This window comes from Sceloporus occidentalis, unplaced genomic scaffold, assembly GCF_023333645.1.
Source record: "Sceloporus occidentalis isolate IW3139 unplaced genomic scaffold, rSceOcc1.0.p SCAF_1, whole genome shotgun sequence".
In the NCBI taxonomy this organism is placed as follows: Eukaryota; Metazoa; Chordata; class Lepidosauria; order Squamata; family Phrynosomatidae; genus Sceloporus; species Sceloporus occidentalis.
This window is the reverse complement of record NW_028316981.1, coordinates 60,412,785-60,430,705: the sequence shown is the minus strand read 5'-3', so window position 1 is coordinate 60,430,705 and position 17,921 is coordinate 60,412,785. Positions and strand designations below refer to the sequence as shown.

The following is a 17,921-nucleotide window of genomic DNA, read 5'->3' as shown; positions in this document are numbered from 1 at the left end:
ACTGTGCATAGCAAGAGCTATAGATAGATGGATAGACAGATAGATATAAGTATATATAGATAGGGCTATAGATAGTTATATAGATAGATAAACTGTATATAGATAGATAGATAGATAGATAGATAGAAAGCTATAACTATAGATAAGTATAACCATAGATTGCTAGAGTGATGGATGGATGGAAGTGTAGCTAGAGCGATAGCTAGATGGCTGGAGCTATAAACAGATATAACTGTAACCATAGATAGAAAGAACTATAGATGGGTAAACTGTAGATAGATATAGACAGGTATAACTGTAGATAGATAGATTATAGATAGGTAGAGCTAATGGATAGATAGATGGTAGATAGAGGTATAGCTAGCCAGCCAGCTGCATCGCTCTCTCTCTCTCTCTCTCTGTAGAGCGAGGCTGACTGTGTGAGAGACAGAGACGGAGAGAGAGAGAGAGAAGCCCGGCGGTGCTCCTGCGCGCCCCTCCCTCCCTCCCTCCCTCTCCCTCCCTCTCTCTCTCTCTCTCTGAGTGGCGCGCAGGAGCTTTACAAAAAGCGGGGCCCTGGAGGAGCCGGGCGTCTGAAGGCGGAGGGCAGGGAAACCAGAAGGCTCTCCCGGAGGAGAGGCCAAAGAGCCAGAGCCGCGCCGGCCCCTTCCCCTCCCTGCCTCCCTGCCTCGGTGAGCCCAGCCCCGCCAGCGTGCAAGCTAGCTAGCCTTGCCTCCAACTCTGCCGGGCTCCGCAGGCACCAGGAGGCAGGCAGGAGCGTGGCAGCAACTCCGGGGCTCTGCCTCTGCCTCCGGGGCTGAAGCTGGCGAGGGGGGTCTGCGGCGGAGCCTGGGCTGGCAGAGTGGGCTCAGGCGGGAGAGAGCGAGAGGGCATGGAGCCGGAGCTGTGACTTTGCCCTCTTCCTCCTCCTCCTCCTCCTTCTCCTGGGACTCCCCGGATCTTCTTCTGCCTCTGGGCTTCTGCCTCTCGGAGGGTCCTGCTCCTCCTTCTGGGCTCCATCCCCGGGAAAGGCGAGCCATGGCCGGCGGGGCTCGGGCGGCCTCCCTGGCCCTCCTCCTGGCCCTCGGCCTCGGCGTGGGGCCCCGGGTGGCCTCGGAGCAGCAGATCCCTCTGTCGGTGTAAGTGTCGCAGGAGCCAGGCCCTGGGCAGGGAGAGGGGAAGCCGGGTGGGGGGCGGGTCGGGCTGCGGAAGAGAGAGAGAGGGAAGCCTCCCTCCGCTCCTTCCCCGAAAAGCAGCGCTCCAACTTTGGGCTCGCTCCGGTCCCTCTGGGCTCCGCTGGCGCTCCTCTCTCGCTCTCTCTCTCTCTCGGAAGGCGATCCGGCAAAAAGGAGAAAGGAGAAAGGATCAAGAGCATTGCTGGTGGCTTGTTGAAAGCAGCCGATCTCGCTCTCCTTCTCGCTTTCTAGGCTGGTCAAGTTTTCGTGGTCTCCGAAGCTGGCTCCCCCCTGGCCTGGCCTCTCCTGGGGGAACTACTCATCGTAGCCGGTGGTTTGAAAGGATCTTGCCAGGAGGGCCGCTTAGTCCCCAAGGGCCTTCCGCATCACATTTCCTCCTTCTTGGAAAGACAGACGGAGGGGATGCTGAGGAGTTGGCCGCCAGCCTTTGGGGGCTTCTGGTTGCCTCCTGTGAATGCTGCTTTTCTTAAGGTTTTCTTTAAAATCCCCCCAGCCTCCGATTTGATTATTTCTCCCCTCTCCCTCTCTTTCTTTCCCCTTCCTCCTTCCTTCCAGTGTCAAACTCTGGGCCTCTGCTTTTGGCGGGGAGATCCGATCCATCGCAGCCAAATACTCCGGCTCCCAACTTCTGCAGAAGGTAAGGCTCTCCCCTCCAGAGGCGAAAAGGACGGATTGGGAGGAAAGGCAGCAAGCAAGAAAGGGAAGGGGGGGGGGGGGGAGGGTCCCTCAGTCAATCAACCATGCTTCTTTCTGAAGGATGTTTCCCAATCCCTCCCCACTTTTAGCCTCTTGCTGTCTCTTTCCACACTAGAGAAAGCGTAGACTTATGACTTCCTCCTGGGCTGCTTCTTTGTAGACCCCTCTCCTTTCTAAATACAGCCTACCTTTAGTTCTTTATGAGAGGGACTCTGTTCAGAATGAGGCTGGCTTTTCTTTGGCTTCCTAGGTCCGGGTGAGCAAGTTCACAGCACCGGTTCTTCTCTCTCTTTCTGTCCGGTGTACAGATATAACGCAAAGTTCAATGGAGAGACTGAAAAGGCAGGATGGATTTTAATAGATTTTTTGTGGGTTTGGGGGGCTATATGTGGCCATGTTCTAGAAGAGTTTATTCCTGATGTTTCCCCTGCAGCCACAGATGCTGGCGAAACCTCAGGAACAAACTCTTCTAGAACATGGCCACATATAGCCCCCCAAACCCACAAAGAACTATGGATGCTGGCTATGAAAGCCTTCGACTTCACATAGGATAGATGTTTATTTTGCTTTCTCCAGCTGTACTTCATGGCCAGCAAAATCAATCAATCAATAAATTAAAACCCCAAACCCCAAAGGCTTTACTGCTGTTTGTCATCTCTGCATATGTGTGTGTGTGTGTGTGTGTGTGTGTCTATATATATATATATCTCAAAATCCTATTATTCCTCCAATCATCTCAGGCCAGTGCTGGGATGTATCACATCATTACAGATAAGGGGAATGGATGTGGTTATCTCCCTGCTCAGCTGCACAGCTGGGTAATAAGCTTGGGAAGTAGTGCAAAAACTTGAGAAATTGGGCTAAGTCTCCATAATTCGGAAGAGTAATGAGAACAGAGAATGAGTTATTAGACCTTTTCTAAATATATATCAGAGCCTGCATCTGGGCTCATTTAAACATGCAAACCTATATGCTACTACTACAATGGCACATTCGGTTAACCTTCGTTTAAATATAGCTGTTGACGGATTAAAAATAAATGAGCAATCCAGGGCCCTGGGAAGTTGGAAAGGGCTTGAGGGACTGTGCTGCTGCAGAAGCTGAAAAGGTGATATTCGGTCGGCAGAGATAGTTGTTAGAGCCGGGACAGAAATGACTCGGTTGTTTAACATGAAAAGATGTTCATTTCTTTTAAAATAAGAAAAGATGTTGCTTTAACCATGCCACAACATCTCACATATATTGTATAAAGAAGTTGATGATGTCCTTCTTACACTGAAGCACCTTGGCATTTATAACAAACTGATATGCTGTGATACTTCTTTAGTAAGACAAACAATAAACCTTATTTGCTTCACTCATTGCATTCAGTGCAGCAAACCTAATGAGATGAAGCAAACATAACAGTTAAAAGAGAACCCCCTTCTTCTTCTTTTCCTCAGGATGGTTTAGCTTTCACAAATGGGGCTGTTCTCCTTGATCATGATTATCAGCCACACTTTGTTAAAATGGCTAAGATCATTTTTGAATATTTTTAAATTGTTTCATATATTTCTGTAAGCTGCAGTGGAAAACTACATTTATGCCAGTCTTCAACAAAATGTCATTCGCAGGCAGGGATGTTTCTCAGTGTGCTGTCGATCCTTTGTAAACTAAATCTCTCGTGAAAGGATGGCATGGTAAAGGTTTCAACCACAGCCTGTTCCGAGCATTTCAATCATCTGTCTCCTTAAAAAGTAGTTGATTAAAATAGATATTTCCAAACAAATACAGCCTTTGTTCATAACCCTTGCAGCAGAGCCTTCCTTTGTAGCCACTGAATGCTCAGTTTCCCCCAATGTTTCCTAACAAACTAAAGACATGCAAAGGTCCCAGGTGATAGCCTTTGTAGTAACTCTTTCCTGTTCGTGGTAGATCCTTCCAAAATACAGGATCCTATTGGTTGCCATACTGCAGTGTCAATAATCAGAAGCTACCACAATGCTCATTTTATATTCCCCGTTGTCTTTCAGTTGCGCTGCCAGGGCTGTGTTTCTCTTTCTGCATCTCGACAATTTTGTATTTAAATCCCCACCTGGAGGTTTTGGGTTTTGTTTTGTTTATGTTGGTATTCTATATCTAAAAGAAACAGAAATATATAAATGTTGATATGGTGTGCATTTTCGGTTGTGTGTGCAATGTCTCTGTGCTGCCTTGGCATTTTGGATGACTTTGATTCTTTTTAGATTTCTTTTGATATATTTTATTTTATTTTTGTTTCAGCCTGATGCCTGTATTGTAAGCCTTTCATTTTCTGTAGCTGCAGAACTGGAATAGCAGATTCCTGTTAGTATTTGTAATAATTTGTGCTATTAACACTATTGCAATATATATGCCTAGTGTTTTCACATATCTATGTTGGCAGTTTTGAAGCATATAAAATAAAACCAGTCCCGTGGAACATTAGATAGCCAAACAGTTAGTAAGATGACATCACTGCACCATCCCAGATGTGAGACCCTTTTCTAGTGCCTGGCGGTGCGGAATCCATTCGGATGCCGATATAGTTGTGAATTAACACAAGTCCTGGTTTATTCCCTCCGTGTTTTGTCCCCGTGAATAAAATAATACTCATAATGATAGCAGAAATACTGAAATAAAACAAGTCACACTCAAGTGCTGTTGAAAGATAAAAATGATTAAGGTGATTTTTCTGGTCACACAATATGATTTTCTGGGTTAAGAAAAAGTATTAATCAAAATGCCGCATAAGCGTAAGTGTTTTGATATATTTTCATAGTAGCACAGATGGAGAGTTTGGCTTTGCGTTTCTTTCTCCCTTTAAAAAGTAGAAAGTGCTTCTGTGGGATTGGAATTTAAATTTAGTCTGTTTTCTCTCCCAAGTTTTCTTTTTAATAGTTGGTTGCGCTGGATAATTTGCATGTCATTTAGAATGGGAGCATAGTAGAATATTATCCAAGGTAGAACCGTGAGAGTCTGTTATGCTGAAGAGTGGCATAAAAGGTAGCCATTCCTCTGCAGCAGTGTGGTCACCAACTGTACTAGTGTGAAAGCGGCACACAGTACCCAGAGAAGGACATCTTACCTGTTCATTACTCTGTGATGGAACAACTGATATAGTCAGCTGCATACATCTTTGTTTGGACTGATTTCCAGATGTTAGCATCTCAGTACTCAAAATATTTATTTGAAAGAAAGACCAATTGATGTCAGTAGACCTTCTGTGTCAGTGTGCCTAGATCAAACTTAAGCTGAATTATATTACAGACAGAAAGCACTCTGAATCAATGCCACAAACTCCATTAATGTCAGCCAGAAACGATGGTCTAGTATGTAAGCAGGGTTCTTGCAGGTATTCTGGATATGGCCTCAGTAATTTGATCTATCCGCACCCCGTGTCCCAACCATGCAAGGGTCACTTGAAACTCCTTCCTCTCTACCTCTCAGGAGTGCCTTTTCACAACATCTATAAATACTCAATACTATTTTCTTACTTCAGCAGCATAATTCAAGAGAGCCTGCTGGCTAACATTTTATTTTATTTCTATAAACAAGAAAGAAAATTGTGTGTGCCTTTATTTACCTTTAAAGGAACCAATGCTGCTTTGCTTGTGGTTTAGTGGTAGCAGTGGTGTGCGTGTGTCTGTATCTCTAAGAGGGACACAAATGCGTTCCTGGGATACAGCTAATTTTTCAGTTCTAATTCCTGTTATCATAAAGATTTGGCACCATACAGAAAACTGTACATGTTTCTGTAGAGGGATCCATACTCTTTACTTACTTAGCAAACACTGCAGAGATTCTTGGATTTGGCTCCTGTTGTATCCTGCTCTGCCATGTGTAATGAAGTTTAGAGGAGGAGTTTTTTGATCAGTCATGATTTTATGCAGAGGTATTCCTTTCATTTTCCAGACTAATGTTCTATAAAGAGCCATATTATTCAAAATATTATTCCAAAAGAATTCAACCAAGCCATCCCTTTCATTTCAGCTGTGTTTACACTGGTGATCTTTCCTGAAAATGGCTCATTGTGAATACTGAGAATCTGAATGACAATACCCTTCCGTTATAATATTACAGGATAACAGATGGCTTCCCCATAGAGGAACTAAGGATAGGATTTAAACTTTAAAGACAGAGAAGGATTCTACTTTGCTTCCATGGGACAGGATTGAATATTGAGAACTGGCTGCTTGCATTCTAAAGTATTATCATTATTAAATTAATGATTAATAGCAATTACTCTTGTTGGGTATAGTAGAGTATCAGTGTGATTGCTGTGGAAGGTATTCACAAACATGAGCCATACACTCTTGCTTAATTTTAAAGATAAATACTCCCTGTTTCTTTAAATATTGGTTTTAGATTTTTACAAGTACACATATCTTGGGTATTGTGATGGGACTTTATTAGGTATCTTTTTTACCCTTTAATTTTTTTAATAGCAATGGAATAGATATACTTTTAATAAAATAATTTGCCATATCTGCTTCTTTCAAATCATGGTGCCAGTATATCAGCAATGGCATTCATCTATAATTTCCATTAGGTACTTCCTTGCTCTCTCCCTCCCCACCTGTCAAATATGAACAGCCACTTATTTGTCTGTGGACCTTTCAGGTCTTCCTTATATATGGTGTCAGTTCAAACCGATGTCTGCACTGCAGGTATCCGCTTGGTGCAGAGAATGGCTTACATTGCTGACCATGCATTTGTTGCTTCTAAGGCCATATAACACAATGGAATCCAGGTACAGAGGATTCTTCTGTGACAACAACAGTGTTCCCAAAGATACACAATGTGAACCCTAATATTATTCTAGGTCTTCATTATCTTTCTTAGAAAAATTAAGATCCTGGTAAAAACCATGGCTTCTCTGAAAATGGTTGTCTGCTTTCCGTGTTATTTCTCATCATGGAGTAATTGCTGGCATTACGCATTACGTCATCAAGATTAAAAATAGGAAAGCACGGACCTTGCCCCATGAATCCTTCTAGATGAAAGAGTCAAAGGCAACACTCATAGTATTTAAATAATGGAGTTTTAGTTACATGCTTTATGTAGTGAGCTAGTGAGATAGGTTTCTTTTAAAAGTTACTTTTAAAAAATATAGTACTCTTATCTGTGTTAGCTGTGTCATTGATGAGATGATATTGGTCAGATGTACTGCATACATCTGTCAAAGGAAGTGTTTTAGATTGGCACAGCCCTAGAGCTAAACAACCACTTTGGTCAGAGAGCATCTGGAATAACCTGTCTAGTTATGGGCACCACAGTTCAAACAAGGATATTGACAAGGTCAAATGTGCTCAGTTGAGGGTCCCTAAGATGATAAAAGGTCTGGAAACCAATCCCTGTGAGGAACATCATAGGGAGCTGGGTATGTTTAGCAATAGCAATAAGCAAGTACATTTCTATACCGCTTATCAGTGCACTTAAGCACTCCCTAAGCAGTTTACAATGTGTAAGCTAATTGGGTACTCATTTCAGTGACCTCGGAAGGAGGTCAGCCAAGCTGAGTTGACCCTGAGCCCCTGGCTGGTATTGAACTCACAACTGTGTGGTTTGTGAGTGAGTGGCTGCAGTACAGACATTTAACCACTGTGCCACCAGGGCTCTTCCACTGTGCCACTAGGGTTCTATGTTTAGCTTGGAGAAGAGAAGACTGAAAAGTGACATGATAGTCAACTTTCAGTATCTGAAGAGATGTCATGTAGAAGATGCAACAAGCTTGTTTATATTGTTCCAGAGACTATGAGATGAACCAGTGGATTCAAATGCAAGAAAAGAGATGGTACCTAAACATTAGGGATAATTTCCTGATGATAAGATCTTTTGGGGAGTGGAATAGATTACTTCGGAAGATGGTGAACTCTCCTTTGGAGGTCTTTAAACAAAGGCTGGATAGTCAGCTCTCAGGGATGATTTAACTATGTATTCTTGCATGACAGGGGTTGACCTAAATGGTTGTTGTGATCTTTTTCAACTCTGTGATCTATGGCTCTATTGTGTTACGCACAGGTATACTTGAATCTTCCATATGTGTGTAATGCCTGCTATTTTAAATTCTTTTCCTTACAGACATTAATAAGGCCGTTTTATTCCTTCTTACTCTTACCTCTATGCCATGGAGGCAAAAACTAAGACAATGCACAAAGTGTCACACATCAAGGGGCAGAAGATAGTAGCATACAGAAGAGAGATGGTCTGCTAATTAAAATGGAACAAACACATTATTTGTGTTTGTACGTATTTCTGCATGACAATTTTTCATAAGCCATTCCTAATTTTTCGTATGGTAGTGGGATATAGCAATGGTAAGGTGGAGAGGAAAGGGGCAATGAAAGAAAATTACTCTTTTAGTGAGGAAGAAACCTCCTCTAGGGGTTTGTTAGAAAACAAAAAAATGCAACAAGAGGAAGAAACATTATGAAGGGACAGTTCAGTTTTACATTTCACATTACCTTCATCCCTGGGGACTCTCATCTGTGAGGGAAATTCACAAGTGGAAAGGACAGATTCTCCAAATTTTGGGTGACCAGTTTATTGATTTATATGCTTCCTTTCCTTCAGCTTTGCACGTTTTACTGATGTGAGGTTGAAAACAGTAATGAAAGACTGTAGTGCAGACTTTATCTCATGCTTTTGGACTGCAAAAGCAATAATTTGTATTTGTTAGCTGCCCTTGAGTTGGCCTTGACCCATGGCAACTCTGTGAATGAGACATCTCCAAGCCCCCCCATCATTAACTGCCCTGCTGAGGTCCAGCAGGCCCAGAGCTGTGGTGGTCTTTTGGTATGCAGTCTTCCTCTCTTTCTACTGCCCTGCACTTTTCCTAGCTTTATAGCCTTTTCTAATGAGTCCTGCCTTCTCATCATGTAGGTGAAGTATGATAACCTCAATTTAGTCATCTTGGTTTCCAAGGAGAGTTCAGGCTTGATTTCTTCAGGAACCCATTTGTTAGTCTTTTTAGCTATCCATAGTATCCTTACCACTGTTATCCAGCACCATGTTCCAAATGAGTTGATGTTCTTTCTATCAGCTTTCTTCACTGTTCAGCTTTCACATGGCATCTAAAAACTGTATTTCAAAAAATTACCTTTTGAAGTTAGTTACAGTTATAGCTCCATTGCCCAATAAAGTAGTTAGAAATTGTTACACTTGTCAATTTTAAAGTTACATTAATTTTCTATTTCTTACAAGGTACAAACAATTATTTTCAGTTACTTTAAAAATATACATCTAAATCCTACGAGCTGTTATTGTGATACAAGATGCACTTTTCTCTTGCTGGACCTTTTGACGCTTCAACATATAATAACAAAGCAGTGGCAGCAGGAGACAGCATTGGTTGCCCTTGAAACATGTGATACATGTTGAGTGTTCCTGACAGAAATGCTTGGGACTAGACGTGTTTGGGATTTTGGATTTTTTAATTTTTTTGGAATATTTGTATATACATAATGATATATTTGGGAAATGGGACCCAAGCCTAAACATGACATTCATTTATGTTTTGTATACATCTTATGAACATAGCCTGAATGTAACTTGGGCCCCGAACAGACAAGCCAAAATACTGCTGCTTCGGGTCACTTTGGAGGTATTCTTTTTAAATGATGCATTTCTCCTAAGAGTCTAGAAGCTGCACCAAAGCCACGCTCCAGTCTTAAGGACTGGAGCACAATTTTGGCGCATCTTCTGGACTCTTAGGACGCATGCATCATTTAAACAGCATACCTCCAAAGTGACCCGAAGCAGCTTTATTTTGGCCTGTCTGTACAGGGCTTCTATTCATAATTTTCATGATTTTGTGCATAATACAAAATTTGTGCACACTGAGCCATCAGAAAGCAAAGGTGTCACTGTCTCTGCTACTCATGTTTTGGGGTTTGGAGTATTTTGGATTTTGGAATTCCAGATAAGGGATACTCAACCTGTATTAACCTGCTTAATCAAACCACACCCCATAATGGTAAAAGTAATTTAATAAGTTATAGTGACATGACAAAAGAAATAAAAATTCCTTGATTAAGTTACAGTTTTTCCTGTCTGCTTTCTTCACTGTTGAGTATTCATATCCATACACAATAATTGGAAATACTGTGGATGATTCTGACTTTGGTCAGTAGCAGAGTGGCAAAAATCTAGTATCACTGTTGGTGACTGCTTTAAATCAGATGACGAGTTGCTCCTTTTTTTTTTTTTTTAACTGGAATACCTTCCTTACTTGGCTGGATGCAAAGTGTAAAATCCAGAAGTCTTGTCTGTAAAGGGGTTAGATAGGGTCAGGTAGGAAGAAGGGAATGGAAGACATTTGAATAAGGTTTGATGGGAGTTGAGAATGTGGAGAAGTTTAGGGACAAATGTTGCTACATCTAAAATGGAGATGTTCCTGAGTACTGTGTGGAAGTAGCCTAAGGCTAGATGTTTATTGTATTTGCTGTATAATAAATATTTACTGATTTCGTCTTGTACCAGTTGGTCTGCATGTTTTAGTTTAATAATTAACAAGGACAACAAGGACTGCTAATGCTTTACCATACATAACCCAAAATCAACACAGCCACTTGTCCAGCACAGTGGTTACCTTGAAGCCAAATTACCAGACCCAGGGAGGGATTTTAAGTGTAAAAGGCATGTTGAGTGAGAGGAGTCCAAGGGTTGGAACTGCAGAGCCAACCTAAAGATAGACTCCATCACAGTAATCATTCCCATTAACTATAAAGTTCCAGCACTTTGATCCTTCAAGCCCTGAAGTCACTTCATTTCAACCCTGGCTTTTTTGTTGTTTTATTTTTTGAGTGATGGTGGTAATGACTGCATTCACACAGGATTAAATTTCTGCTTCCACCTGAACTCAAAATTTCCAAATTCTAACCCATGCTGGAAAAAGTTGGTGTTATTGGGAATAGAAATTTACTGATCTATTGTAAATCACTCAGAGGTCTACGAGAAGATCCTAGTCTACCTTCTGGTCAATTCCTGTTTTATATCAATTAGTGCCCAGCTACTGTATCTGATTCATAAGGTACACCTGTCTTTAGTTTTAAAACATATAATAAGGACTTAAATTCATCAAAATTTCATTTTATATTGATCTAGAAAAAAATGTAGCCTAGTCATCTTGATATTAATAGCCTTTCTTTCCCCTCTTCTATGTTTGCTCAGTTTTTTAAAGCCTTCTATTATTATCCCCCCTTCCTTTAAGCTACTCCAGTTAATACTGTCATTATTGGGGAATGGGTCAGGAAGATTATGAGAGTTCCTACAAATTAAGGCTAGGCGTGAATGACAGGCTGGTTGAGCAGTAGCTTTATTTTTTTTATGACAGTTTTGGTTCACAATTTGAAGTTTCCAGTGTAGCAATTTGGAAGATGAAGTTAATAATATCAGAAAGATTTTTTTTTAAAAAAATGAAGCATAAGTAGTGTTGATCAGACTAATACCAAATACTTTAAGCCAAATTATAAATAACTTAGATTTGTGGCTCAGCAAAACCATTATAGGATTACTGTTCAGTTAGCAATAAAACCATTACTTAATGATACAAATATATATGCAATGATGCAAACATCCCAGCTTTAACCTTTTAAAAAGTTTGCTTTTTTGAATCCCTGTCTAATTTAAAATGCTAGCTCCTTTAAATCTTTGCACGTACTTACATAGCTTGGGCTAGGATCCAAAGAGCTATTTTAGGTATACCCAAGGGCTTGAGACCTGCCCAGTGGAAAAATTTGACTTTTCTTCTTCTTTGAGCCCCTCTGCTCTCTCTCTCTCTCTAAAATAAAACTACTTTTGAAACTTCCTCATAGTTTCAAAAACTTTCACCACGTGAAGGGAAGGAGTACACTGGCTGAAAAATGTTTGTGGGGATTGATTCATAGCAAATCTACTGTTCCCAAGACTCACAGTAGAGTGGACCAGCCTGGGGAGCTTTTTGCCATGGTTCCTGATTTTTGCACATCATTCTGTGCAAATGTGTGCACATCATTCTACAGCAAGCCAGTGTGTGTATTAGTTTGGGTGTTGGACTAGGATATTGGGAAGCCAGGGTTCAGATCCCTGCTTGGCCATGGAAACCCACTGGGTGACCTTGGGAAAGTCACACTCTTTTAGCCCCAGATGAAAGCAATGGCAAGCCCTCTCTGAACAAATATTGCCAATAAAAGCCCATAATAAGTTTGCCTTAGGGTCACCATAAGTCAGAAACTTGAAGATACACACCAACAACATTTTACAGCAATGTAGAATCTTGGTCTCTGGCATTAGAGGACCCTGGTCTAGAGTGAGGAGGTTGCTTATCCAGCCAGCGGACAGAGTGTCTGTTCTCTTGAGTCTTTAGATTCCAAAGAACAAATGTTTTCTTCTGTGTACCACATATTCTTCTCAGTAAAGATGTTTTTCACATGCCTATGTAGCTGTTTATTTGGCTAGCCTTGACTGAGTTTTGAGATTCTTTATGTAGTCATCTTGTTCTGGAATTGCAAAATATATTCTCCAATAGTTTTGTTGCTATTAGCCTTTTGGTATGCAGTTTTTGGGCATCTTACTGTATGGATGTTCTTGTACACATTTTGACAAACAATATATTTTATTTGTTTTCTTTGATGTACCATTCCTTTTGCCTTTCTGTACATCACTAATCTAGATATGAGCCTTTTAAAATGGTTTATTTACTTAGGATCCTATCCTGCCTTTCTTCATCATGAGGAAAGAGAGATTGCATATACAAGTTGCCCAAATGGTTTTCTTTCCAGGCATCTGATCCAGATAAGCTTTAAATTTGTTGTTGTGTGCCTTCATGTTTTTGCCATCTTATGGCAATCCTGGTACTATCATGTGGTTTTCTGGGCCTGAGAGTGCGTCACTTGTAAGGGTCACCCATTGGCTAACTGGGGAATCGAACCCTGACCTCCAGAGTCATAGTCTGTTCAAACCACTACATCACACTGGCTCTCCTGCTTTAAATAGTTGCATGCAATAATGTTGGTTTTCTGGATAAGTAGAATCGGAAAATTTCCTATGTGCCAGAAATTGGTTGGGAAGGGATCAATTAGTATTTTATTGTATTTTTAATGCATTTTTACTGTTGTAACCTGCCCGGATTCCTAGTGATTGGGCGGGCTATAAATAAATAAATAAATAAATAAATAAATAAATAAATAAATAATTATTATTATGTTGTCTTATTTAGCATGTTCAGTTTAAATGTTATATTCAAACATATTCAAAGCTTTATGTGGATACTATTTTATTGGAATATTAGTAATAATATGTAACAAGTGGGATATAAATAAATTTTATTTGTTTATTTATTTATTTCTCCACCCCTGAGAGGAGATTTTTAGGGCAACAGGGAATTGTCCACTCTTATTGTAACAAGCAGAGGTCTAGCACTGGATAAAGTTTGTATAAAACCTGGACAAAAGAAAGTACCTTATTATTAATGCTTAATTTGTTTGTGAAATGCTATGAGATGCATTCATGGAAACCAACTTAGATCACTTTTCAAAGGGGTTGCCCATATTTTTTGAGGGTAAGGCTGTATCAGTGGTTGTTGATCACAAATAGATGTATTGTTAACATAAGAGAAAATCTAATCAATATGCTGCAGCATGGAGCAGGAATTTTAGTGCGAGATTCTAGCAATCACATCTTAATACATTGACTGCCATTGGACAGCTCTGTCCATCCCTCAGTAAACTTCACACTTCCAAACTGTTTGGAAGAGGCTGGACACACTTTAGCAACTTCTGTATGGTATTCATTGCACACGCATTTGACACACTCCAGTTGTCATTCACCACAACTTCAATGTGATTTTTGTTTTCATTAATTTCTGTTTGTTTCTTAATATATCTGATAATCAACCATGTATTTTATATTTGCCTCAATGGAAAAGTAATATATTTAGATTTCTTTTTAACTGAAAGAAAAATGTCATTTCAAGCCATTTGGTGCTTACTCACCTAAGCATTGTCTCTAGCTGCTACTTTCACAGCATTTTGCATGCATGGGATGATCCCATTACTTTTATGATTAAAATGTGAAGTGTTCATTCTTTGATATGTGATTTGATATGTGATGGAAATATGAGAAACTTTCAAATTCATTTATAGCACATTCACACTCTTTTCAATACTGTTTTCTAATATGGAGATTTTATGTAGACAATCTGAAAAGAAAACATTATCTTTTATTTACACTCAAGAGCTAATTTTCTCCCAGAATTTATCTATAGCTGGTTTAGTATTCTCTCATTTTAGGGAAGGTGGATGGGTGGTGTGCTGGATGAGATAACCTTACAGTGTGTTATGGGATCTGGCCTCCATAAATTATATGTATGAAAATCACCATTCTTTCTCTTAAGAAAAGGCCAAGATTATTTACATCAACATAATTAAGAAATTGCAATTAAAAGATAACAGAATCCAGACAAACAAACCCAAAGCCTAACCAAAAGCAAGGTCATATTTCCTACCACAGCCTGCTTGTGGAAAATGATTATAGATTATAGATTTAAATAATTTATGTTCTGCCTTCCCCCTCCTCCCGGGGGGGGGGGGGTTCATATTCTCCATACAACATCTCTTAAAGTTAGGCCATTGTTCAGTAAGATGGTTAAGTCTTCTTCTGGACTGGGCCACTTTAGCCTGGAAGCAAGTGGTGTCTCAGTTCCCCCTCCCCACCCCCCTCACAAACTACCCTGAAAGAACAAATAGCAACTAAATGTCTCATTGCAATACTGGTTCCAATTAAACCAAGTGACAATTAGGCAATACACCAAAGGTTTATCTGAAGGCTGAAACCGGTGGCCCTGAAGGGGTGGCTTGACACTGTCCCTTTTATTGCTAGTTTGGGGACACAGCAACCTTACATTGTGGCCCAAATCCGTCTTTTTGCTGGCTCAAAAAGAAGCAATAGAAAGCCATTCCTTTTTGAGCTTGAGATTTTGAGCTGGCAAAAAAACCAAAAAACAAAAAACAAAACCCTTTTCCACCACTGCAGTGGTTTTGGGGCTCTTCTGTGGCATGCAGTGTATAAACATCATGGCCCCAGAGCAAAGCTGCCCGCTGTATGGATGGGCAAGCGGCTACATGGAGGCTTCCTGCCAGCTTGGGGGTGTGCATCGTCTAAACAACACAACCTCAAGTCACCAGAAAGCAGCTGCAATGGGGCTGTCTGTTTTGCCCCTCATCTGCTTTTATTTCTGGGCTGACTGAATATCTCAGTCCAGATGTGATTTTTGCACTTATGGTAAACTGAGAGCCAGTTTGGTGTAGTGCTTTGAGTGTTGGACTACAACTCTGCAGACAGAGTTTGATTCACAGCTCGGCCATGAAACTCACTGGTTACCTTGGGCAAGTCACATGATCTCAGCCTCAGGGGAAGGTAATGGCAAATTTCCTTTGCACAAATCGTGCCAAGAAAACACTATGATAGGTGCACTGTAGGCACACAACAACTATAACAATAACAACAACAAACTATCTAATCCCTACATATGAAAGAAAAAAAAACATACAGTTATACATATATACATTACTATGGTCTGAAACACCATGGGCAAAATGATGCAGCTTTGGGCCATGTTGAGGGCATGGTGTTTAGATGACACATGACCCGAACATGGCTGGAAGCCGTGCCAACACTGTGCCAAGCAAGACCAGTGCTACAAAGGAGCAGATATAATCTGCTACTTCTCATGGAGTGGTTAGGATTTCAGCAGTGGCCTGGATTAGGACCAGGCCAGTTTGGTCGCTGTGCTCCCGGTGCAATTGTGGTGGTGTGGTCCTGGCATGGTCATTTTGGCCCCTCTGCTTTGGGTCCTTGGCAACATAAACTACAAACATACTAGACATTACATTACTATCATAGATAATTGGCACACACCTTCATGCATTTCATCCTTACTCCAAACATTACCTCCTCTTCTCTAGCCATTGGTGTTATTTCATTATTTTGAAGGTTTCCTATCTTGCTAAAATAAAATTTGAATGTTTGTCCTACAGTTTTACTGTATTTTCCAACTGAATGTACTATTTTAAAAAGCTTTTAAAATTATTGCTCATTGTATCTTTTATATTGTGTCTTTTACATTTTAATCTTATTGACCATTACATTTTAATGTTAACCTTTTGTATGTCTTTAAATGTATTGGATTTATTTTACTTTATAAGTCACGTTGAGTCCCAGTGATGGTGAAGAAACCAAGGCCTCATTCAGACTGGCATAAAAGACCTGGAAGGAACTGGGCTGATCCGGATGCCCCTCCCCCGAATCGCTCCGTTAGCAAGTGCCCACTACAAATTTGAAATCGAATGCATTCTGTGTCTGCAAATTTGAAATCGAATGCATTTGGCGAGGTGGCCGCTGTCGATCAAGCGATCGTCATGGTGACGTTTTGCAGGGCATCGGAAAGTGTCCTCCCCCTCCTCCCTTTTTTTAAAGAGCCAGGCACAGGGTTAATTTTTTATAAACCTATGGGCATTTGGATCAGATCTGCTCCTGTCCCAGGCAAAGGCAAATTGTTTAAAAATGTAACATTGATTGTAAGTGAGGTCTTTTGCAACATTGTAGCTTCCCCCTCTGCTGAACTGACCCCTTTCCTCCTGCTTACACTTAGCCATTGCCTTCCACTGAGGCTGAGAGAGAGTGACCTCATGGAATCAATTGGGAATAAAGGGGAAATGCAGCACATTAATAGTAATAATAATAATCCAGGAGCAAGAGGAAATAAAGCACAAGCAAGCACACAGACATGTCTCCCCAAAAATCATACGCATAAATTGTCAAAAGAGGCTGCTTCTGCTGCATCCATTTCCCTACATCCCCCAGCCTGGGCAATCCTCCTCTTCCTTTTCCTCCTTCCTCCTCCTCCATCACTTTCTCCATCTCCCCCCCACCCCCAGCCCTATGCAGCCCAGTCCCCCCCTTTTGCCACCTGTCACCCTTAGCATCCACCCTTTGGGCTCTTTCCTCCTCTCTCTCCCCTCCGATGAGGGGAGGGAATGCTCTAACCCATGGAATCAATTGGGAATAAAGGGGAAATGCAGCGCAGGCATTCTGACTGTAGCATCCGCATATAACAGTAATAATAATAATAATAATAATAATAATAATCCAGGAGCAAGAGGAAATTAAGCACAAGCAAGCACACAGACATGTCACCCCAAAAATCATACGCATAAATTGTCAAAAGAGGCTTGGAGTCCCAGGAGGAGGAGGAGGAGGCTGGGGCTGGTCTCCGCTGGCGATACTTGCCCAGAGGCTTCCTGCAGGGCCTTCCAAGGGGCTTTTCGGAACCCAGTACCCCCTGCAAGGCCTGGAGGCCACCCGGGAAGGAGGCCCCCTCCTTCCTCGCAAAGCCCCCTCCCTCCCATCCTTCCAGGGCCAAAGCAGCACCTTTCCCCCGGATGATCCCCTGCCCAGCTCCCCTGGAGGCTCCCCTCCTCCTCCTCCTCCTCTCCCCTGGAAAGGCCTGCCTTGCCTTGCCCGGACTTTTGCATGGCAAGTGGGGTGCTGCCAAGGGGCCCCTCCTTACCCTTGTCGCGACTCCGCTTATGCCTTCCTTTGCTCCCTTCTTCCCAGGGCTCTTTCCTCCTCCCCCTCCCCTCCGATGAGGGGAGGAAATGCCTTGCCCTTTGCCCACCCTCTGACCTAAATCCCTCCCTCAATTTGCCTCGATCGTGATCGAGGCCAAAGTTCTCATTCCCAGGACCCGGGGTTTTTCAAAAGAAATGGTATTTGCGCCGATTTAAAAAAAAAACCGCGCTAGGGGCCAGGGAGAAGTTCCTACTCACCCCGAATCTCACACAAGCGAATCCGGGGCTTGCACACCCGTTCCGTGTTAAATGGCCCCTAGCGCGGTGTTTTTGAAATCGGCGCAAATACCGTTTCTTTTGGAAAACCCCGGGTCCTGGGAATGAGAACTTGGCCTCGATCACGATCGAGGCAAATTGAGGGAGGGATTTAGGTCAGAGGGTGGGCAAAGGGCAAGGCATTTCCTCCCCTCATCGGAGGGGAGGGGGAGGAGGAAAGAGCCCT

At 41.9% G+C, this 17,921-nt stretch overlaps 1 protein-coding gene across 3 annotated transcripts in view; it reads left to right on the top strand.

Moving 5' to 3' along the window:
* The first annotated feature begins 872 nt into the window (after nucleotides 1-872).
* Nucleotides 873-17,921, top strand: part of CACNA2D3 (calcium voltage-gated channel auxiliary subunit alpha2delta 3) — a 717,368-nt gene continuing 700,319 nt past the window's right edge. For all 3 annotated transcript variants that reach the window (XM_089522601.1, XM_089522591.1, XM_089522612.1), the window contains exons 1-2: nucleotides 873-1,118; nucleotides 1,731-1,812. In XM_089522601.1, coding sequence (XP_089378727.1) covers nucleotides 1,018-1,118; nucleotides 1,731-1,812 — 183 coding nt within the window. In that variant the 5' untranslated portion in view covers nucleotides 873-1,017. The remainder of the gene's footprint in view (nucleotides 1,119-1,730; nucleotides 1,813-17,921) is intronic.